This window comes from Anabrus simplex, chromosome 9 (genome assembly GCF_040414725.1).
Source record: "Anabrus simplex isolate iqAnaSimp1 chromosome 9, ASM4041472v1, whole genome shotgun sequence".
Lineage (NCBI taxonomy): Eukaryota > Metazoa > Arthropoda > Insecta > Orthoptera > Tettigoniidae > Anabrus > Anabrus simplex.
The window spans coordinates 19,041,782-19,067,096 of record NC_090273.1 but is presented as its reverse complement, the minus strand read 5'-3'; the positions used below and the strand labels follow the sequence as shown (position 1 = coordinate 19,067,096).

The 25,315-nt window shown below is 39.8% G+C and overlaps 2 protein-coding genes across 2 annotated transcripts in view; one reads left to right on the top strand and one right to left on the bottom strand.

Annotated features, from left to right (window-relative positions):
- Nucleotides 1-4,404: 4,404 nt before the first annotated feature.
- dbe (KRR1 small subunit processome component homolog dbe) lies at nt 4,405-5,798 on the bottom strand. Its single transcript, XM_067153336.2, has one exon. The coding sequence runs from the start codon at nt 5,522-5,524 to the stop codon at nt 4,484-4,486; it is 1,041 nt and encodes a 346-aa protein (XP_067009437.1). The 5' UTR covers nt 5,525-5,798; the 3' UTR covers nt 4,405-4,483.
- A 2,587-nt stretch (nt 5,799-8,385) lies between these two features.
- spict (magnesium transporter spict) overlaps nt 8,386-25,315 on the top strand; it is a 29,518-nt gene continuing 12,588 nt past the window's right edge. The window contains exons 1-4 of the mRNA XM_067153481.2: nt 8,386-8,565; nt 8,818-8,956; nt 9,056-9,178; nt 19,893-20,035. Of these exons, the coding sequence (XP_067009582.2) occupies nt 8,545-8,565; nt 8,818-8,956; nt 9,056-9,178; nt 19,893-20,035 (426 nt within the window). The 5' untranslated portion in view covers nt 8,386-8,544. The remainder of the gene's footprint in view (nt 8,566-8,817; nt 8,957-9,055; nt 9,179-19,892; nt 20,036-25,315) is intronic.

Sequence of the window (25,315 nt, the reverse complement as noted above, 5' to 3'; positions counted from 1 at the left end):
AAATTTATAATACCAATATAAATGGTCCGTTATTGGACATTATAAATTTTCCAGCTAACTCATTCTTGGTTGCCAGCGTTTCGCCCTCGTGTGCTAGGGTGGGCTCATCAGTTGGTACCTAGCACACCTACCAATACGCTGGCTAGTGCATACCGTGGAGGCCACTAGTCTCTTAGTGCATTGGCACTGCCGGTGGCTCCAGTTAGCCTACGCAGTGGCCTCCACGGTATGCACTAGCCAGCGTATTGGTAGGTGTGCTAGGTACCAACTGATGAGCCCACCCTAGCACACGAGGGCGAAACGCTGGCAACCAAGAATGAGTTAGCTGGAAAATTTATAATGTCCAATAACGGACCATTTATATTGGTATTATAAATTTACTCATTCAGGACAAATATTTCAGATTCCCTATGGGAATCAACATCTATATCATCTGATGGCCAAGCAGGCATCAATTTTTGATAATGAGACAAAGTCTCTTAGTGCATTGGCACTGCCGGTGGCTCCAGTTAGCCTACGCAGTGGCCTCCACGGTATGCACTAGCCAGCGTATTGGTAGGTGTGCTAGGTACCAACTGATGAGCCCACCCTAGCACACGAGGGCGAAACGCTGGCAACCAAGAATGAGTTAGCTGGAAAATTTATAATGTCCAATAACGGACCATTTATATTGGTATTATAAATTTACTCATTCAGGACAAATATTTCAGATTCCCTATGGGAATCAACATCTATATCATCTGATGGCCAAGCAGGCATCAATTTTTGATAATGAGACAAAGTCTCTTAGTGCATTGGCACTGCCGGTGGCTCCAGTTAGCCTACGCAGTGGCCTCCACGGTATGCACTAGCCAGCGTATTGGTAGGTGTGCTAGGTACCAACTGATGAGCCCACCCTAGCACACGAGGGCGAAACGCTGGCAACCAAGAATGAGTTAGCTGGAAAATTTATAATGTCCAATAACGGACCATTTATATTGGTATTATAAATTTACTCATTCAGGACAAATATTTCAGATTCCCTATGGGAATCAACATCTATATCATAAGTGGTATGTTCCGAGCTGTCAGCGGAGAGATGGCGTGGAATGACATTAGTAGACGAATAGGTTTGAATGGCGTTTATAAAAGTAGGAAAGATCCCGATATGAAGATAAAGTTGGAATTCAAGAGGACAAACTGGGGCAAATATTCATTTATAGGAAGGGGGGTTAGGGATTGGAATAACTTACCAAGGGAGATGTTCAATAAATTTCCAATTTCTTTGAAATCATTTCGGTAAAGGCTAGGAAAGCAACAGATAGGGAATCTGCCACCTGGGCGACTGCCCTAAATGCAGATCAGTATTGATTGATTGATTGATTGAGTATAGCTCTGCACTAAGCATGATGTCCACAAGAGCCACCTTCTTTCAAACACAGAGCTAAAGAATGCTGTGTGAAATGCCTTCACAACTATGATGCCAGATAACAAAGATACCCACTGCAATTATAACATTAAGTTTTGAAGAGAAAGAGCATATCATTTATAGCAGGCCTACAGGATTTAAAATTTTATCTTTTGTCACATTCACGCACAGGTTCAATTCTGTTACATAGATCCATTGAAAATGAATGTTGTAATCAAGAATTTAGTTATATCCTTTCTTAATCATCACAATCATTCTTAGGATTCTCTAAATCCATGTAAAAACTAACAAGCTATCCTTTCAACATGTAAAAGTCTTGAATAAAGGGTAAATGGCACAGTAATGACATTGATGTCACAAACCACACAGGTATCATATAGCGCAGAGCCCTGTCAAAGCTGCTGGTGCATGGCAATACTCCCAGCACAAACTACAGGGAACCCGAGATAATTAGTGCGGACAACAGTAACCCCACTCTTAACTTACCTTACTTCTCGTTAACTGCAGCACTGCACGCCTCACTGGTTTTGGGAAGTGAAGTCCTGATGTCTCAACACTTCCTTCCCCTATCTTAGATACACCTGTGCAATGTCACAGAGGAAAGAGAGCACGATTTTCCAGCGTTATAAACCCAGAGTTCTGTTGCCTCTAGACATACCTTAAAATAACTCAAAAACATACGAATAATTATCTCATTCTTGCTCCTCTTAAAGCAGAGGAAGTAAAGCATAAGAAACTTTTAAAACACCACTAAATAATCAGCAGAAATCATACTGAAAATTCCCACTTTCCACCATACAGACCCATAAAATAATGAGTCTAAAAAGCAACACTAATAAAAAATTAACCCTAAAAATCACAACTCCAACCAATCAGGACACAAAGAAATTAAGCCAATTAGCACACTACCCTCCACACACACATAACCCCACAACCCCCTTACCCACTCCCTCCAGTGAGTTTAGAAGAGGCAATCCACTAAGAACAGGACATCACATCCGATCAAAACTATGACCATGGAAGTAATTGGTCAGTTTCATCATTTTGTTACATATAGCGCTTTTAGGCAAACAGAATCTAACCAGTCACTATCAGTAATTTTGTCACAAACAATAACATAACATATGGGTCTTTTAATGCCTAGAATTAGGAAATATACCTGATGAATGGAGAAATTTAACAATTATAAACCTCTATAAAGGGAAAGGTGAAACCAACAACCCAAACTCATACAGAGGAATCACTCTGGAAAGCAATATCGTCAAGCTGTTTACAAGAATTCTAACCAACTTGAAGAAGCAGACCCCAAAATGCCAGAGGGGCAATTTGGACTTAGAAGAGAAACCTTGCATGCAATTCAAAACCTATTCAATGACATAGAAGAAGCACAACAGCTTCACAAAGGAAAATCTTATGCAGTCTTCATAGACTATACAAAAGCCTTCGACATAATAGACAGGAAAAAACTAATGTCAAAACTCCAGATTATGATTGGAAATCAAAACCCCCTTACAGTTTTAATAAGAAATATTCTGGCACCATAGACGATGCAACCTACAAAACAAAGGAAATCACCCAAACTAATGGAGTGCTGCAAGGTGATCCCCTCAGCCACATATTATTCAATATTGCCACCGCGGATGTAACAACAGCAATCAGAGAAACAGCCAAGGATGCAGATGACATGGTCCTAGGGTCAACAAAGAAGGAAGAGCTCCAACACGACTTCTCAGCGCTGGTTGAATGGGCAGGAAATAACAGTCTGAAAATAAACTGGACAAAAACTCAACAGATGGTTTTTCGGAAAGGTGGACGAAATGCAGCAAACGACAACGTAGAATATGAAGACGACAAAGTGGAAATAGTAAATTCATTCAAATACCTGGGAATAACCTTACAGGCTACTGGGATGTTCAGACTACACATAAAAGACAAAGCAGTTTTTAGCCAAGAAAGCCATGTACGACATCGACAATCTACAGCAGTTATCCTTAAAAACAGCTATGCGCCTATTGACACAAAAATCCTACCAATACTCACCTATGGAATCCATTTGATATGGGAAAGACTAACAAAGAAAGACCTGGCCACCATAGAAGTAGTTAAAGCAAAATTCCTAAAAACCATAATGGGCATCTCAAAATACACGCGTTCCCACCTAACATACGAACTAGTTCGGGAACCCTTCCTTATTGAAGAACTGAAGATAAAACTACCATTACCATCCACAAAGAATGTAAAAGCACACCTAGCGGAGAGATGGAAGAAGAGAGAAGAAATTCCGCTAGAGTTCTACAACACAGATGACATGTTGGATCGAAATTGGATGAACGCCAACCAGAAGCTAAGACATGTGATAATAAAACTAGCAGTGCACGGGTACCACCATAAAGTATGTAAAAATACGTCTTCTCACGACCCAAATGAAAAATGTGAGTGCTCGTTGTGTGATCAGTTCTGTGACATATATCACATCACAAGATGTAAAAACAACGACAAATCTCTATGTGATTATAGCAAACACTAAAATGGTCAATAATCTATGTAATGCACATTCGTGCGCTTTTCTAATAATAAATAATAACATAACATAACCAGCACTGCCAATAATTTTGACAATGACAGTAATAAGTATTGAGTAAGGTCACGACGACCAAACCAAACTCTGACCTAACAGTGCTTTCTGATAAATTTGAACCTAACTAGTCACAACAGTAATGTAGGTTCATTAAGGGAGCGTATGGCCCCGTCCTGGAGGTAACACAACTACTTTGTCCACACCACAGTTAGTGCACTATGCATTTATGATGTAGGCAACCACATAAAACCATGAGACGTCAGTGTACCCACCAGAGAACACAGAGTAACAAGAGGTGGAGAAAGGTGTGGCATCAATGTTGTTACCAGTACGACAATACTACTGAATAAAGAAAATTACAAGTAACAAACCACTACACCAGGATAAATTAAATAGGCCTACAATGATTGAAGACAAATTAAGCAGACAGTTGTTCTTTTATTACACATTTCAGCAATGTAATATTCAAAAACACGCAAGGATTAAAATTTAAATACTCATTTCTGCAAGTTTTTATGTTTCTTCTGGGCCATTTTGATTTTCTTCTTAAAAGCATCGAGATCGATATCTTGATTGTTCTTCTCTGTTGTTGTGTTACGCTGTAAAGTTGGTTCCTCTGGTGGAATGAAAGGCTTCTGTCTCTTCTCTTGGCGGACCTTGTCTGCTTCCTTGTGCTTTTCTTCCTTCTCCTTCTGTAGCCGTGCCCGGCGCTCCTTATCCTTGAGGAAGTACTCTCCACTGGCCAACTGCTTGTCCACTTTACTTTCTGGCTGAGGTGGTGGGAAAGGAGTGTATGCCTTCTTAACCCTTTTCTTCTTTGGCTGCTTTCGTTTACTCAAATTTTTGCTAGTAAATTTTGGCAGAAACCTTTCCCAGTTTTCGTTTCTTAATTTTGGGTCCTTGCTTAGCTCACGTTTTATCATCAAGGCTTTAATGTTATAAATGGGATGTATATTCCGCATTGTATCTTCTACAATTCGACGAACCTGCTGTAGACCCTTATATGGACCCAACGCTGCAACAGTTTGTCCCTGGACTAGTACATAGCAATTGGTCAACAACTCAATAGATTTCAAGGTACATCCATTAGGTCCAATAAGTCTCTGGCGCCTCTTAACAAATTTCTCCCTATTACGAACTAATGATCCTATTTTGATAATATCACAACTTATTTCATCTTGAAGCACTCTGACAGCTTGTTCATACGGCACACTTCGTGACAGAAGTTTCAGCATATCTCTAGCCTTGATAATGATATAGGGATCCCATGTCTGACGAGTTGTTCTGACAGTCATACTGCCTTCAATAAGATCCAGCTCGGCCTTGATTCCATGTTCACTCAGAGATTTCTCTACCAAAGGCCAACACTGACGTAAATATTGCTCTCTGTATTTAGGAAAAAGGGTAGCAAAGGAACTTTCTTCCAACAACCTATTTGGATTATCCTCGCGACGAAATTCAGGTATTTTCAATGACCATGCATTATCGATAGGTCCCGTCACTTTCACTTCGGTTTCCTCTGCTTCAGAACTTGACATGTTTCCTTAGTTTTATAGTAAAACAGGTAGTTACCAGAAATAATTCGTAAACATAACCTCAATGTCTCACGAAAATTAACGTACTGAACACAGTAGTTCCTTTATTAACACTGGAAGCTCTCTCTCGGCAGTTGAATGGCAATATTATGATCCACTGAACATGATTACGCTAATCACAATAGTTCACTGAAATTATTTCTTACACACGACAACTTAGGTAATAACTATATACTAACAAAAACGTGCAAACCATGTCCAACATTCATAACAAACCAAAGAGGATAGATAGAGGTCAGGGGAAGTGATAACCAAAGAGAATATATTTACATAGAAAAGCGCACAATGTGCAGGGGTATAAACTTAATCACTGAGCTGAGCTTTCTTTCGATCTCTTCCGCGGCCAACGTGGTGCGCAGCGTCATAGCCGACTGTAGATGGCTCTGGCCATGACCAGATGGTCCTGCTCTGGCAGCGTAGATATTTTTTATAGATCTAAAATGAGCCCAGGAAAATGCTGAGGCTGTGCCTTAATTAAGACCACGGCCGCTTTCTTCCCACTCCTAGCCCTTTCTTATCCCATCGTCGCCGTAATACCTATGTGTGTCGGTACGACGTAAAGCAACTAGCAAAAAAAAAAAATACATAAATAGCCGTATCTCAACAGAGACTGCGGAGCCTACGGCTGGTTCGCTGCGGCAGTGCGGCATCATTGTGATTAAGAGGTGGGGACGGAGCGAGTAATACCGATGAGTAATCCGGTTGTAGCGGTAGAGCGCACCACCGATCCCCTCCGCTTACAACTGTAAGTACTCGCGGAGGACCAGAGCACAGTGTAGCGCACGACAAGTGTTTAACAAGGGCAGACCACGACGTTGAGATCACGGATCATCTTCAAATTTTGTAAACTTTTAGTAGTCTATTAGGACAAGATAATGTGCAAATAGTAAGGAGTACTATTAAAGCGTTTTCAAGAAAATAGCAAGAGAATTTTCGCGTCGAATGTGTACCGGTGCGTTGCAGTCACGAGCACGAGGTGGCGATGGTCGAGTGGTTAGCGTTCAAGCTCCGTAATCGCTGGATCACTGGATCGAGTCTCGCTTTTCACTTTTTGTTTTTCAACACTGGTCATATTCTTTCATATATATTGCAGGTCAGAGCGTCCAGGTGCAAAGCAGTTCCGGGTACCTTACACGATTTCACTGTCAGGTATGAGGGATTTCACAAATCGCGACAGGCATACATTTTCAGGAATACTTTATGCATTGGGCCGTTTACTTGTTGATAATTATAAATGATATATTTGCTTTGTAGTCCACCTCTGTCGTGGAGTGGTTCGTGTGATTGGCTGCCACCCCCAGATGCCCGGGTTTGATTCCTGGCTCTGCCACGAAATTTGAAAAGTGGTACAAGGGCAGGAACGGGGTCCACTCAGCCTCGGGAGGTCACCTGAGTAGATGGGGGGTTCGATTCCCTCCTCAGCCATCCTCGAAGTGCTTTTCCGTAGATTCCCATTTATTTCTACTCCGGGTAAATGCCGGGATGTAGGCCCCTACCTAATGTAAGGCCACGGCCACTTCCTTCCCTCTTCCTTGCCTATCCCTTCCAATCTTCCCATCTCTCCACAAGGCTCCTGTTCAGCATAGCAGGTGAGGTCACCTGGGCGAGGTACTGGTCATCCTACCCAGTTGTATACTCGACCCAAACTCTCGCGCTCCAGGACACCGCCCTTGAGGCAGTAGAGGTGGGATTCCTCGCTGAGTCCGAGGGAAAAACCGACCCTGGAGGGTAAACAGATAAAGAAAGAAAGAAAGAAAGATATTTTTTGTAATGATAAACATTAGTAAAGAGCCAAATAACATTGGAAATCCAATAAAGTTCATGCAAATATACCTTTTTTCAGTATATTACCGTTGAATTGTAATGTATATGAAAGAATTTGACCAGTGTTGAAAAACAAAACAACACGCGGGACTCGATCCAGCGAGCCAACGATTACGGAGCTTGAACGCTAACCATGCGACCACCACCGTTTCGCGCTCATGATCGCAACGCACCGGTACATATTCGACGCGAAAACTTATCTTGAGATTTTCTCTAGAACGCATTAGTAGTACACCTTACTACTTGCACATTATCTTGTCCTAATGGACTACTAAATGTGTACAAAGTTTGAAGGTACTCCGTGATCCGAACGTAGTGGCCACCCCTTGTAAGAGTATTATACCTGTATTCAGTCTGTGTTTCTTAATTTGCGTCTATATTTCCTCCGCTTGTTGTGGTTTGTAGATAATACAAAGCATAGTAGATAATAATTGTGGCATTAGTTTGATATTTAATCCCATTTTGAGATGGTATTCATGTTTTAGAAAATTTAAGGAATTGCATGAATTTTTACAGAAATTTGTACCACAAATGACACGAAAACCGTCTGATGCATGGCATTTCTTTGAAATTACTGGTGATAAAAATAAGCAAAATGCAAATTTTGCGGCCGCATTTACTTGACGGGTGGTGGCGTATCAAATTTGTGGGATTATATCAAGAGGCATCACAAGGATGAAATGAGCAGGTCGGCTTCTCCAGCAGAAAGCAACATTGCTGTATTCAGCGAAATGGTTATGTTGTGAGAAAAGGGCATTGAATTTACGTTGCCATACCAATAACGTATTTAAACGTGCCGCCACATTACATTCACTCGGTAGTTTACTCGGTACTACCGGGTGATGACGTCACAACTGCTCCGCTCCGCTCCGCTTCGTCCCCACCACTATTGTGATTCGGTCACATGCCCAAAGAGGTTGCTTGCCGCTGTTATTACATTCCTCTTTGCGCCGAACTTCACCGAAACGTAAACTCTTTGAGTTATTCCGAGCAATCCGATTGTGAACAGCTGTTTGCTCTTGACAGCTGTGCGACTGCTAAGCTCTGCCGTGTGCCGTGGTTCACTCTAATTAACCTTTGAAACAAGAACGTTTGATTATAAATACAATGGCAATATATTTCAGTGGCTGATCTTGTAAATGAGTTATAAATGCAGACTGGTAAAATAATATGCATAGATAATTGGCCTAGTTTAAAAGTTATTTTCTTAAACAATTATGTATTTGTTATGATCGAAGAATTAATTGGGTATTGGTTGAAGTTTGCCTACGAGCTGATGACAGTTCAAGTCTAATTTTGCATTGGCGACGCATTTGAAGTTTCATGAAAAGTCAGCAACTGTTTTAGAAATTAAACTTGATTGTATTGCAACAGGTTTACAAGAGTTTGTATTATGTTTATCACTAATATAGATTACAGAAGAGGCGTTTTCAACAGCTAAAATGACAGCTAATAGAGCCGTTGATACAGTAAATGCGGGCACCCAGCCCTATGATGTTACAGATTTTTACATCGGGCTGGGATTAGCGATCAGTTCCAGTTTATTTATAGGTAGGCATATAATATTCTTGTATGAAATATTTGTTTTTATTGTATTACTGGTTAATTAATACCATTTGCAATTTTAAAATGCTGTGCATCTCTTTGCAGGTTCCAGTTTCATAATTAAGAAGAAAGCCCTGATCAGACTAAACCGACTGGGTGCTCTACGAGCTGGTGCTGGAGGATTTGGTTATCTCAAAGAATGGATCTGGTGGGCGGGATTGTTTACAAGTCAGTAAAGACGTGTTTTGTTTATTTCATTTATAAACCTATATTTTAAACGATGTAGGGGATGTTGGCCACTTTGGCGTGTGATCTGCTTTTCCTGTTGAAGTCAGCCTCAAGTTATGACATCTATTTACATCTTTCTTGTGTAAAAAAGGTCTACATACAATATCTAATAGATTTATTCATACATTTTAGATTGAGCTGCCCCTCCTAGTGAATTAAACAGACCCACCTCCTGATCAGTTCACATTGACAGTGATTACTATTTTTCTAACAAGCAGGTTCATGATATTTTATATCAATGATGTGGGTTATTTGTTCGATTTTGTAGTCCTACTTTATTGAAATGTAACATAATATTTCAGATAGAACCATGTTTTGGAATAAAGGTAATATCAGAATATTGGCAACTAGTATTTTAACACCAAGTCTGTCATACCCTGAATGTTGGATGCAGGTGTTTTGATCTTCCCCAAAAAGCCCAGAGTTTCTTTAGGCATAGTCCTTCTGACACCTATCATCAGACCCACCACTTCCCATTTATAAATTCTGTATTTATTTTTAAGGTCTTCACAACATGGATCGTAGGCCTAGATGTTCTTTTTGCAGTCACATGTTTTTCGGCTGGTGTTCATTGCCTTCAAACCCTACAGTCATATTGATCAGCTCAGGCACTCTGTAGCCTAATCGATCACTGTGAAATCAGCCCAACATGTTGGACTGTTTTTGGAAAGGAATTAGACTTCTCCATTGACTTTGAGATGATGTTGCCTGCGGTGACTTCCAGCAGTTGATTCTCATAGGCTTTGCCTTAGGACAGAGCCCCAAAATGTGAGAAAGGGTTTTGAACTTGTATCCTCTGCAATGGGAGGTATTAAGGCTTCTTCCAGGTAGAGTTCAAACGGGGATGACATTGCAATTTATTGCTTTCACTGTCGTCTCTTGGCCACATAACATTTCTTTCATATTGCTCACCCAGGAGTTCCCTTTCTTCCATTGAAAAAAGAACATTACTCCTTTAAATGATGTCAGTGTTTTCCAGGCTTGTAGGCTGTAGTCTAGGACCATGTGATGGTCCCGACGTTTCACCAAGTACTGTGCTCAGCATTATCAAGGGTTCAAACTGACTTTGATAGCACAAAGCTCATGGAGGAATGGAAGGGTGTTGCAATTCCACCTCATTATATAGTGCAGGTCACGGTGGCCGCGGCAAACCAGAAAAAACCACTGGAGATCAGTTGCCTGTCTCTGCTAGGGCAGGTTGACGTAGATCGGGCTCCTTAATGCTTCAATCCTAGGCTGAAAAACAGCCAATCAGATCATTGTAAGTACCTAGGTGTTCATATAAAGAAAGATCTTCATTGGGGTCATCACATAAATGGGAGATTGTAAATAAAGGATACAGATCTCTGCGCATGGTTATGTGGATATTTAGGGGGTTGTAGTAAGGATGTAAAGGAGCGTGCATATACGTCTTTGGTAAGACCCCAACTAGAGTACGGTTCCAGTGTATGGGAACCTCACCAGGATTATTTGATTCAAGAACTGGAAAATAATCCAAAGAAAAGCAGCTCAATTTGTTCTGGGTAATTTCTGACAAAAGAGTAGTGTTACAAAAATGTTGCAAAGTTTCAGCTGAGAAGACTTGCACTATATAATGAGGTGGAATTGCAACAACGCTCCATTCCACTGTGAGCTTCGCTGCTCAACTATGTAGTCTATTCGGAGCTGTCAGTGGAGAGATGGAGTGGGATGACATTAGTAGACGAATAAGTTTGAGTGGTTTCCTCAAAAGTAGGAAAGACCACAATATGAAGATAAAGTTAGAAGTCAAGAGGACAAATTGGGGCAGATATTCAATTATAGGAAGGGGAGTTAGGACTGAAATAACTTACCAAGGGAGATGTTCAATAAATTTCCAATTTCTTTGCAATCATTTAAGAAAAGAATGGGAAAATAACAGATAGGGAATCTGCCACCTGGGTGACTGCTCTAAATGCAGATCAGTAGTGATTTATTTATTTGTTTGTTTGTTTGTTTGTTTGTTTGTTTGTTTGTTTGTTTGTTTGTTTGTTTGTTTGTTTGTTTGTTTGTTTGTTTGTTTGTTTGTTTGTTTCAACCACCCCTCCAACATGGCAGACCAATTGGTAAGCAGTGCATCGTAGCCTGCACTATATAATTTCACTGTGAGCTTCGCTGCTATTGAAGTCAGAGGGAACCCTTGGCAGTGCCGAGCTCAGTCTTCGGTGAAACATCAGGACCCTCACATGCTCCTGGACCACGGTCCACAAACACTGGCATGATTCGTAACGCCGGCTGTGAAATCCTCGGTTGCTATATTACTCCTTCACCTTTAGATGGCAGCAAAGTCCAGTGAAAGAATTGTCACGAAGCAGTTTTAAGATAGATGTAGCATTAAGATTTCTGAGATGCTCAATTTGCACTTTGGTGAGTGGTAAGTTCTGGACCCAGTTATAAATGTTAGTTTGAACCTCCTTGATCGCTTCTGTTTATAGGTTCATTTCAGTCCTGAGCCTTTAGCTTACATTTATATAGGCACTGATTTAAGGCTTCTCTTTTTGTTTAAAGATCTCAAGTCCTTTTAGGCTGTGTGGTGCATAGATCATAACATCTGGGGCATCTCTTGGTAATCCAAAACGTTCTTTAACAGAACTTTGTATGACTTTGGAGAGTTGCTATAGTAGCCCTTGTGTATAAAGGAAAGGGTGATAGACATAAAGCTGAAAATTACTGGCCAGTAAGTTTGACATGCATTGCATGCAAGCCTTGGGAAAGCATTCTTTCTGATTATATTAGACATGTTTGCGAAATTAATAACAGGTTCGATAGAAGGCAGTTCAGGTTTAGGAAATGTTATTCCACTAAAGCTCAAGTTGCATGATTCCAGCAAGATATAGCAGATATCTTGGATTCAGGAGGTCAGATGGTCTGTATTGCGATTGACCTGTCTAAAGCATTTGATAGGGTGGATCATGGGAGACTACTGGCAAAAATGAATGCAGTTGGACTAGACAAAAGAGTGACTGAATGGGATGCTATATTTCTAGAAAATAGATCTTAGAGAATTAGACTAGGCGAAGCTTTATCTGACCCTGTAATAATTAAGAGGGGAATTCCTCGATGCAGTATTATTGGACCTTTATGTTTTCTTATATATATAAATTATATGTGTAAAGAAGTGGAATCAGAGATAAGGCTTTTTGCAGATGGTGTTATTCTGTATAGAGTAATAAATATGTTACTGTACAAGATTGTGATCAACTGCAAAATTACCTTGATAATGTTGTGAGATGGACAGCAGGCAATGGTATGATGATAAACAGGGTTAAAAGTCAGGTTGTGAGTTTCACAAATAGGAAAAGTCGTCTGTTTTAATTACTGAGGTGATGGAGTGAAAGTTCCTTATGGGGATCACTGTAAGTACTTAGGTGTTAATATAAGGAAATATCTTCATTGGGGTAATCACATAAATGGGATTGTAAATAAAGGGTACAGATCTCTGCACATGGTTAAGAGGCTGTTCAGAGGTTGTAGTAAGGATGTAAAGGAGAGGGCATATAAGTCTCTGGTAAGACCCCAACTAGAGTATGGTTCCAGTGTATGGGAACCTCACCAGGATTACTTGATTCAAGAACTGGAAAAAATCCAAAGGAAAGTAACTCTATTTTTGTGGGTGATTTTCGACAAAAGAGTAGCATTACAAAAATGTTGCAAAGTTTGGGCTGGGAAGACTTGGGAGAAAGGAGACATGCTGCTCTACTAAGTGGTATGTACAATGAATCAATAACAGTAAGTTTCCACCTTTTTGATACTTATATTTGCATTAAGCAATCAATCATATACAGTACATGTTTCATTCCATTTGGAACATCTTCAACTGTATTACAACGCTTAGGTGAAATTACAAAGTATTTGTCTTCTTAAGAACATCCTAAGTACCTTGTTTTACTTAAAATCTATGTGAATTTAAAACAATTGAATTAAATTAAAATCTATGTGAATGGTTGAATGGGAGGGAAATGGATTTACTTATTTTAGCCTATTTTAAAACTATATCTATTAATTGGAACAGATGTTCTAAATAAAAAATGTTTTTGTTTCCAACACTTTTCACTGTGGTATATGATATTCTGCTTGTCTACTAATAAAATGTTTTTGAAAAATAATTTTCCTTTGTCACTGTTCTATATTTTACAAGGATGTTCTGTTCATTTGCTCCTTCCAATGTGAATGTTGTTTGTCTTAATTTTATAAAAGTCTCTCTTGAATTCAATTAATTCAGGATCCCTGAAACTGATTGCTGTCTTACTATTATTAGAAGAGCTTCGCCGAAATCTTGTTGTTGACAAAATCTACTGTGTCCTTGGAGGAGCGACGGCTAATGCAGCCCTCCATCTTGTGAAGTGGTATGCTCCGAGCTGTCAGCGGAGAGATGGTGTAGAATGACATAAGTAGACGAATAAGTTTGAGTGGTGTCTTTAAAAGTAAGAAAGATCATAATATGAAGATAAAGTTGGAATTCAAGAGGGCAAATTGGGGCAAATATTTGTTTATAGGATGGGGAATTAGGGATTGGAATAACTTACCAAGGGAGACGTTCAATAAATTTCCAATTTCTTTGCGATCATTTAAGAAAAGGCTAGAAAAACAACAGACAGGGAATCTGCCACCTTGGCGACTGCCCTAAATGCAGATCAGTATTGATTGATTGATTTATTGATTTTTTAATTGTAAATGTTGCTGAAGAAATTTTGCTGTGAGGTTTTTAACTGGTGCACATTGGAGCAGGTATACTAGCTGCAGCAACATATACTGGTTGAGTATATTTAATTTCTGATTGGAAACAAGAAGGGATGAGAGCTAACCAGCTGGTTGAATTCTTTGTGAAATGATAGACAAGATAAGGATTGAATTTAATTCCATCTTGAAAAATTACCCCAAGATATTTTAGAGTTTCATCTGAGGAAATGCTCTTAAGTTTGTTTCAGTCTATTGTAGTGAGAGCAGTAGGACTTTGCTGACCTTTACAGATAGAAATAATTTTACTCTTACTGATATTTATTAGAAGTCCAGTTTTTGCTAGGGAAGTTGTCAGATATGTAAGATGCTCAGCAGCAACCTTAATTTTGCATAGAAGAATTGGAATGTCTACAGACATTTGTACTGTTATATTTTCTACTTGTGGGATTAGTACATATCTATATTCCTTGGAAATTTCTCTCTGAGAACTTAGTCAGCTGCTGAATTGAACAGGAGGAGAAAGAAGAGGGATAGGACCTGTTCTGGTTGGTTTATTTATATGCTGGTTGAGATCTACAGGTAACAAAATATTTTAAGATACTAACTAGAGGACTCGTGCTGCTCCGCAGCATTCATCATAAATAGGTCAGATAACTCGTCTTGATATGCCTGTCATTTTTATTAATAAATTATATATTGTATTGAATAGGCGGACCACTTGGTTATCATATTTAAGTTTATCTTAAATATTCACTACTTGATGCCTGTCGTAGTCGTATTATTTTGCCTACCCTTTTCATTGGTTTTATGAACATTTAATAAGAAGTGCGTTATGATATGCAGCAGTTCGTAGTCGTAATTCATCCATTATGACATCATCGTGCTGTCTGTTTGGTAAAAATCTGTCCATATATTCCCTTGTTTATCCTGCAGTTCTTGATGTAAAGCTTGGCATTGTGTCTTAAAAGGCAATGGTATTTTTAATCGCAGTTCGTCTATATAGAACGGTTGTCTTGTGAGCTCATAGGTTAGTGTGGAAGGATCATTTCTTGCCAGGCATAGAACTTTTTTAAGACATGGACTTCAGTCGTTCTAGTGTAGCTAGGTTATTCTTCGATAGATAATGTCTAAGGCTTATGTCATGATGGGGTCTGTTTGTAGCATGTAAGTTATTAGGAACATTCTGCCATCTGTTTAATATATTTGGAAGCTGGGAAAGGTTAGAAAATCGAAGAGTATCTGGCAGGGAATAGTATTCATCTGTGATCGGAGGAAGTGTATTTTCTCTGGCTTGACATGTAGTAATCGAATATGGCCACATCCAGTGACATTATTAAGGATGAAAATCACATAATTATATCAGAACCGGGCGAGTTAACCGTGCGCGTAGAGGCGCGCGGCTGTGAGCTTGCATCCGGGAGATAGTAGGTTCGAATCCCACTATCGGCAGCCCTGAAGATGGTTTTCCGTGGTTTTCCATTTTCACACCAGGAAAATGCTGGGGCTGTACCTTAATTAAGGCCACGGCCGCTTCCTTCCAACTCCTAGGCCTTTCCTATCCCATCGTCGCCATAAGACCTATCTGTGTCGGTGCGACGTAAAGCCCCTAGCAGAAAAAAAAAATTTATATCAGAATATTAATGAAAGTGTTAGCAACCTGCTAAGTACAGAGTGTATTGCGGGTTAGGGTAAGCCTTCGCCTGCAATTATTGGAGTGATCATTTAATGATTTGAATTTACGATTCCTCAAAGCTGGATGAACTTAGAGACCTTGCCAGTGTGTACCATGTTAATAAATCCTTGATGCAGGCTTTCAAAATCAGGTGTATACTGTGCAATTGTAGATCGATTGAACTGAAGTGATGCTTTGTATGAATATGCAGGTTCTCACAAAGTTGATGGTCCAAAGTCTCAGGAATACAGCATTTCACTGCAATTTCTAATATTGTTACTTTTCTCTTGTGAAGCATATGTCTAAAATTGACTATGGGATAGGAAAGGCCTAGGAATAGGAAGAAAGGCCATGGAGAAGATCATACTGATGTCAAACTGGTATTGCTATGGAGAATGTTGAAGTGCCGTTCTGAATTACATTTTGTTCTAGGTGTTGCCGTAAAGACATTTCACATTAGTCAAGTCAGTAACATTTGTCTTTTGTCATAATAAAGAAGTAATCATGCTCCCACTTTTCCTGAAAATAAATCTTACTCATTTTAGAAAAACTTTTTTTTTAAGTATTTGTTTTATGTCGCATCGATACAGATAGGTTTTATAGCGACGATGGGATAGGAAAGGCCTAGGAATAGGAAGGAAGCGACCATGGCCTTAATTAAGGTACAGTCCCATCATTTGCCTGGTGTGAAAATGGGAAACCATGGAAAACCATCTCCAGGGCTGCCGACAGTGGGGTTCGAACCCACTACCTCCCGGATGCAAGCTCACAGTGGCACGCCTCTAACTGCAGGGTTAACTTGCCTGGTTTTTTTTTGTTTTTTTTTTTAACTAATGCCTGATATCATTAAATATAACAATCACTGTTATTAACAAAGACATGCACAATATGAAGACATTTTTGTTAAAATGAAAATTTATTGAAACTATGAAAATATATTTAATAATATTATGAAATACATTAGATCACAATATTTTCATTTTAAATTTATTATTGGATTTAAATCAACACACAAACAGATAACTATTCCATTTACAACGAGAGAATGAAATAAAACAGTAGTTAATAGTTGAAATGAAATGGCGTATGGCTTTTAGTGCCGGGATGTGTCCAAGGACTTCGACTCGCCAGGTGCAGGTCTTTTGATTTGACGTCCGTAGGCGACCTGTGCGTCACGTTGAGGATGAAATGATGATGAAGACGACACATACACCCAGTCCCCGTGCCAGGGGAATTAACCAGTTATGGTTAAAATTCCCGACCCTGCCGGGAATCAAACCCAGGAACCTTGTGGCCAAAGGCCAACACACTAACCATTTAGCCATGGAGCCGGACAGTTAATAGTTAATTACTAAATACTGTAATTACAATATTCTATTTTACCTCTCTAGTGTATTCAGCTATTGGCTGTTTAATAAGAATTATAATATTATACAAGCAGCTTTTCAATATTTTCTGGCAAAAGGTTGCATCTTCTGTCAGTAAATATTGCTTTGTACAGTGGAAAAGGTAGCTCCACATCACATGGTGTAATGGGAGCATAATTGCATCGCGCTATATTTGGTAGCTGAATATTTGCTGGTATTTCACTGCTCTTACCTTCAAGCACCTTACTAATGTTAAGGATAATAATGTTATGAATAAAACACAGTCTGTTTTATCCTTTATTTATATCAAGATGGCTTAATAAATGCGTGTGCACACACACACACACACACACACACACTCTCATACAATTCTGTTCAGCCATGAATGACCACACTTACTAATTACTGGCCATTTACAAGTCTGTGCTCGTTTCACACAGCAGGTGGTCCGACTCATTGGTATTACCTGAGAGTGCTATGATCCTATCCACAGGCTCACCTTACTTTCGCTTCTCCAAGTCCAGTCTCCCACATTGTAGGTGCGTGCAGACAGGTAGGTTTGAACACAGAGCTCCTGGCCACACAGCACACGATGACTGTTACTTGGTTTGACTCCAGAAGCAGTCCTGTAATTTACACAGTGAACAACTAAACAGCAACAGCTCAACAGTGTTAAACAGCAGGACAGAACTCCTCACAACAATGACCATTAACACTGTTCCAGTTACACTCATGAGAGCTGCTCCAATCACTGACTCCACGACAGTCCTCCATCCACAGAAATTCACACGCAGTACTCTAAGGCAGTACACACAGTATTCTGTTCCATACCCGACTTTAGCCTGATTCTGGTGGGACATTGATGCCAGCCAACAGCTGTCCCAGTCCATTATTATTATTATTATTATTATTATTATTATTATTATTATTATTATTATTATTATTATTATTATTATTATTTTGTTTCGGCCAACTAAGGACCACATCATTTCAACTGTTTCCTTGGTCCGGTATTCCTGCATTCGTGTACAGTGTAGCTCCTTTCACTCTTTCGCCCATGCCTTTCCAGTTTTCAGAAATGGCTTTGGTTGGAAACTTATGTTCTTAGAGCTTTTTCTTAAGTGGGTCACGCTCCTGGATATCTTCAAATGAGATCCTAATTTCCTGCAGATCTTTCTGTACCTCACTAAACCATGCCCCCTTTGCCTTTTTCTCTTGGAGGAAAGTGAAAATGCGGTTGGTTAACCGTGTTGACTTTATTATTATTATTATTATTATTATTATTATTATTATTATTATTATTATTATTATTATTATTATTATTATTAACTACTCGCTGGACACTACTTGATACTACTACAACTCCTCATTCAGACACTAGCGACGCTGTTGCCCTCAGCCCAGCCACTGAACCCCAACACTGAGTGACTGCTCACATCTAGCCTCCTTTTTATAGCTCGGGTGATATGTACCGGAATATTCGCGATGTGGTAGAGGCGGAGCTTTCTCGGTGCGTCTTGCACAAATGCACGTGAAACCAGACGATGAGTACACGGAAAGGCCACCCTTACCCTCCATGCTGGCCGGGAGATCTCTGGTCGTCTGACTCGCTAGTCCCTTTCAGGAAGTACCAAAAGTGCCCACAGCAGGGCCGGCATGTAACAATACTGTGTGTTGGATTATTTTCCAGCAACAAGGACAGTTTTGTAGAACCTGCTTTTCCAAGTGCCAATCGTTCTGTCAGGCTGACGACCATGTACTGGACTGATGTCAACAGTGGCAACTTCTATGTTTCCGACTTCTCTATCATATTAGATACACTGGCAAAATGTCCTGATGTAAGCTAGATCTCCTTTCATATTATTACTGAATTCCTCCTCCTGTGCAAGTTCCACACAATTACTTGACATAGTCAAAAAACTATCAATCACATGCACAAGAAGTAATAAAAACCATAACAAATGTAACAAAATAGCTTGAATGGAGTTTTTAAAAGTGGGAAAGATCATATGATGATAAAGTTAGAATTCACGTAGGCAAATTGGGGCAAATATTAGTTTCTTCCTCTTCTTTCCTTATTGTCAACTGGACTACTTTGATTCAATTTCAGCTGCTTCTGGCCTTTGATCCTCACCAAGAACTGCTTCATTCTTTCACTCTGTGATCTCCTCCTCTCTTTCATCCATAGTGCTTGAGTCTGGGATCTAACTTATTCTTGATTCTCGACTTCCCTGTTGCTGACTTTTGTTCCTTGTTTTCCCATTTACACAAGTTCTCGTGGTTTACTAACTTTAAGAAGTACTTATTGCTTTTTAAAAAAATATTTCATTTATTGTCCATAGAACTTTATGGTTGTCAGGGCATGCGGACCTGGGACTTGGACCTTAAGGATCATGGCCACAAGGTGGGCATTCTTTGTGACCTTTTAATGACAGTTTTCAGCCTGTTTGGTGGTCAAGATCTCTATGGTCTGACACCATGGTTAGCCAATTTGTGTCCTGTTGGTGAAAAAAAATGAAAATTCACCACCAGAATGTTTGCCAGCAGCGTAAGAGACGTGGTGGTAAAAAATTTTCTCTAATCCCTAGATTGCATGCAAAAGGCCTGGATTTAATTCCAAAACTTTCTGCAGTGCTCATATGGAGTGAGGGCACGTGATGCTGTTGTTGGTTATTCGACCATTGGACGGAGACGTATGGGTGTCAACCATAAAGACTGCAGCAGGCCTCTCCAGAGGCCACATGGCATCACATAACTGTTTTTATTTCAGCAAAACTTTGGATGGGAGAAATGTTTCTTTTGCTTAATTTCTAGGAACTAGTCTTCAAAGACATGGTGCCACATGCAAGCTGTTCCCACTTCCATTTACGTTGTGCATCTAAGATGATTTGTCACATCACGATCTCGTCTGTTACAGTGGGTATTGGAGAGGCAGCGAATTTTGCTGCATATGCCTTCGCTCCTGCTTCTCTAGTAACTCCTCTAGGAGCACTAAGTGTCCTTGTGTCAGCAGTGCTGGCTTCAAAGTTCCTGAATGAGAAGCTCAACCTGCTGGGAAAAGTAAGATGCTTTCTTCCTTTATCCATTATAATTTCCTCTTTTCTCAAATGTAATATGAAATAGTGGACTATGATTTCTTTTACATTTAGCTCTTTCCTATTTTTGCTGTGTGTAAATAACATGAAGATATCCTAAACTACCATTAACTGTTACTTTTGAGTGGATTGGAGCCTTAACAGCTGCTTATAGTAATCAATGCGTCCAGTACTAGTTCACTTTAAATAAACATCAAACTGACTAGGTATACAGCACGCTAGCCTGCCAATTTTAAGAAATACTTTTTTTTTTGTCCATAGAACTTTATAGCTGTCAGGAAACTTCATATTATACCACTTATACAGGGATGATTTATATATAAACCAGGTAGTCTTCAAAATGAACCCATTTCTGTCTGGTATTAGATAGGAAGAGTGAAGAATGAATCTAATGAGGACTTTAATTGCATTAATCTTTGCAGGCGATGTGGTGATTTGGGGAGGAACAGGAGAAGTAGTGCAACAAATTAAACACTTGGAACCAGCACTTTAAGCAGTTTGACCTAAAAATCACCCATGCAAAAATAGTAGTGATGCCAGTCAGCAGGCAAGTGAAGGTTAACATCCTACTGGATGGCGTGAAACTGGAAAACGTTGACCATTTTCAGTATCTTGGTAGTATTGTAACTAGTGATGCAAAGTCCTCTAATGAAATCACTAACAGAGTCCAAAAAAGAGCACAGTTTTATCACCAAGTTATATCTCTTCTATGGGATAACCAAATACCTGTAAGTACAAAGAGAACCCTTTATCAGGTATATTTCATGCCAATAACTACAAATGTCCTTGAAATCTGTATGATCAACAGTACAGATAGTAGCAGACTTCAAGCTGAAAAAATGAAGTTCATGAGGTCAGTGCTACAGAAAACAATAAGAGATAAGATCCGGAATGAAGAGATCCATCATAACACATAAGAAAAGCAGCCACTAAGCAAAAATGTAAGAACATCAAGACTCAAATGGTATGGCTATGTAAAGAGGATGGATCAAGTGAGAACAGCAAGAAAATGGCTAGAAAAGGAACTGGAAGACAAAAGACCTAGAGGCAGACCAAGGAAACGGTAGATCAGTCAAGTAAAGCAGGATCTGGAAGGAAGAGGAGTGGAAGGACACCAAGTTGAGAAGAAAGAAATTATTATTAAAAGAATTGCACACAATGTGAATCAGTGTTTAGCATAGGTACACAATGATTTTGTTCTCTTTCTTCAAAACTGCAAGTGATATCTGTGACAACTTTCACCACGCAGTTCGTTTGCATACACGAGTCACAAGGATCATGGAATCTCTTATTAGTGCATACTTAGTGATGGAAACCATGACAAGCATACCAGGTCACCGCATGTCTTAACTCGTAGTTACACTGTGTCCATTCCTTATCCGTCATGGCGTCAGTGGCATAAAACGTGCACCAAATGTCAATTCGTTTTTGTTCTCGCTTTCTTAATGCATTTTGGAGGGCAGTCGTTGATGGTAGTAGCATAGTATTTCTGATTTCTTGAATTATACAGTCTTCTTTCGTTAGAACATATGCAAGTCTCGATCGAGTTAATTGTGAAACACCAAGTGTTCTCTTGAAAAATAAAGCCTTCACTTTTTCTAGGGTTTTCAAATCACGTACTTTTAAATGGTCCCATATAATTTCTATTCCGTATGTCAAAATTGGAATTATTTTCGCTTGAAAAAGTTTCATTGCTATGGTCAGTGACAATTTTTCTGGGTTTGGAATGTCATTCATGGCTTTAATTGCTGCTGTTACTTTTTCTTTAATATATATAGAAAAGGTGGTCTGAGTCATCTGGAGACAAATACCCAGGTATTTGATTTGGCACAATTGCTAATTTGTTTCCTTCTAGGTGCAGTTGATCTTTTTATGCATTCTTTCCTCCTTTCCAGAATGTCATTTGAACTGTTTTCTTAGTGTTAATTGAGAATTTATTTTCAATTGTCCATTCCGAGAGTCTATTGAGTGTACCTTGGATGTTTTGTAGGATTGGCCCTCCTATGACAATGTCATCGGCATACATGTACATCACAACGTCTTTATCCATCCCATGGGTGATTCTTGTCACATCAGATGATACAATATTTAATAAGACGGGACTCATGGAGTCCCCCTGAAGTACACCATTCATTTGTTTTATAGTACTGGATGTAGCAACACCATCATCTATTATTACTCTTGTGTCAGACAGAATGTTTCTGATTATTACAGTGAGGTAGTTTTCCCGTCCTATCGTGCTCTAATTTCGTGATGAGTATTTCTCTGCCCAGAAAGTCGAAAGCCTTGTTGAAATCTATAAATACTGCAAAGAACTTTCCTTTTTCCTTCCTTAAAGTATCATCGATGTCATTCAACAAATTCTTTATTGCATGAAGAGTTGACCTACCTCTTCTAAAACCAAATTGAGAGTCTGGGATAGAATTGTCAACCAGCTCTGTTAGTCTATTGCAAAGAATTTTAGTGAAGACTTCAAAGCCATTGTTGTCCAGGGCGATACCTGTATAAGAATTTGGATCTTCTGTGTTTCCTTTCCCTTTGTAGAGAATTTTGATTTTGGAGTACCTCCAGCGCTGTTGTATATCCCCTTTTTCTAAACATTTGTTGAACAGTTTTGTCCATAGCGTGTTCATCTGTTCAAGTGAATCTTTTAAATGCTCATTTACTATATCGTCGGGGCCGGGGGCTTTCTTTTTCTGGATAGACAAAAACGGAGAGCGCTCTTTTTTTTTTTTTTTTTTGCTTTAAGTCGCATCGACGCAGATAGGTCTTATGGCGACAGTGGGATAGGGAAGGGCTAGGAGTGGGAAGGAAGCGGCCATGGCCTTGCCTGGTGTGAAAATGGGAAACGACGGAAAACCATTTTCAGGGCTGCCGACAGTGGGGTTCGAACCTACTATCTCCCGAATACTGGATACTGGCCGCACTTAAGTGACTGCAGCTATCGGAAGAGCGCTCTTGTACTGCACCCGAGTGACTGGATACGGTTAAAGGAAGATGATGATGATTAGATAGGAAGGTGCAACTGCGTTCCAGATATGAAGAAACTGAAAGATATTCACTACCATCACAGCAGATGTTGGAATTGACTTCCATCTTCCTGTAGACACAGCTGTACCAATTGTTCCATGCTTCTGGCAATTTGCTGCAACATTTTCTCGTCTATTCCATTGATTTTAGCCATGATGGTCTTCAAATCTTCAATTGTTCATGGTCGATGTCGATAAACTTTATGCTTGATATAACCCTACAGGAAATAATTTGTTGCCGTTAACTCAGGTGATCTTGGCATTCAAAAGTTCCTAGATTACTCTGTCCTCAAAGATGCTGCTGATCAAAGTAAAAGACTCGGATGAGTGTGGCCAAGTATCCTTATCTTGCTGAAAATGAACCTGAGTTAGTTCAGTGTTGTCTAAGTGATTTGGCAAATTGCAGGAAAATGTCCTTGTTCTGGTCTGTGTTTATCTTATCTGAGAAGAGGAAGGGACCCTCTTTTCAGCTTGCCAACTCCAACCTTCTGTGGGTCTTTCATGAGTACAGTGTGTGTTGTGTGTGGCCCAAACGTAGGTACTTTGAGAATTTCCGGTAGCCGTACAGTTAAATCCAAGAACCATGTATAGTAACTGACTCAGTTTTCCTTATCCAGCTCCTACTACTCGTGAATTGTAGTCAACTTGTATGGCTGCAGTTTCTTTACCTTGGTCACTCTTTGACATATGTAATACAAATACTCCGCCTCCTGAGACAATCAAAATAAGGATTTCCCACATCTGCAAAATCAGATGTGCGATGCTTGGCAGACTTCCTCAACAAAGCCCCAGGTGTTTCTAACTTTCTCACGTCTCTCTTCTGAACTCTCATCATACTACAGACCGTGCACACTGATATTAGTGCCTTGGCTCTGCACGGAATCACTGTCTTTTGTTTATTTTTTGTGAACTTCTCGTGGAGGACGTGGTCGGGGGCGGTCGACAAGGCTGCCAATCTCTCTAGTTAGGAACTAAGACAAGCAGGCGTATACAAGATTATTGGTGTGGATTGGTTAGGGTAGGGCCTAGTCAAGACCATTGGTCTAGATTCGTTAGGGTAGGGTCTGGACAATACCATTGGTGTGGATTGGTTAGGGTAGGGCCTGGGCAAGACCATAAGTCTAGATTGGTTATGTAGGGCCTGGACAAGACCAGTGATTTGAGACAAGCAAAGTGAAGCAGCCTTAGACCTCTAGTTCCTCTGTTCATACACCATTGGTTTGCACTGGTCAGGCTGTTTCATATAAAATTATTCCTATCCTGTATTTCACATTGTTTCCTTTACATGTTCTATTTGTCTGTGCTTTTATTCTGCGTGGGTTAGTAATAGAATCTAATTATTATGATTGACGGAAATGACGTCACACCTGACTTTATGTTGGCCAATAGGAATACAAGTACTGTGTAGAGATGAGAAGAATGCAAGAGTGAGGAATGTGGCCTGCAAGCACGAACTTCCTGTTCTGCCCAGACAGATCGGCTCTTATCTGCTACACAAAAACATTGACTCACACTTCGCAGTTTGCTGGATTACAACTGACAAGAGCGAAGAGCTGCCTGTAGAAGACAATATAAAGTCGTCTGGGTAGTAGCGGAGTTGCTATAGTAACCATTGCGTCACTGGCTCTGCTGGTGAAAACCCCTTTGCCCCGTTCCTCACCGGGCACGTGCACTCTTCTGATCTCCCAACAATAGCTACTTCACCAATGGACAAGGGTGGGTGCTGCTCTTCATTAGGTTGTAGGCAGGCTGGTGGGTTCCAGGACATTGCAATGAACACCTTTCTCCTCTAAAAGGAATTCCAGGCAAGATTTGCATAAATTCTTCTTTGTAATAATGCTACTAAGGTTGGTGTGCATAGGCCGTAATTTTACCAAATTCCCTTTATATGGATACAATAGATTTTGTAACCCAATAACTTTTCACTAAAAACTAATGCTGAGTTGGCAGTGTGTTCTGCATCTTGAACGGATGCACGGTAAAACAGCAAGCAGAATTGAGGAAACAATTGACACCTTACAAAACATAACTTGGGTATTGTTGGTAAGTAAATCTCCCCGAGTTTCTTCACATTAGAAAGCAATTGCATCTTCCTATCTGTTGTCAGATGGAAATGGGGTAATTTTGAAAACTACTCGGTTTATATAAATCACTCTGTATAATAAAATGGTACAGTCTGATCTCCTTCAATGAATACGGACACCTGGTAATAAAGT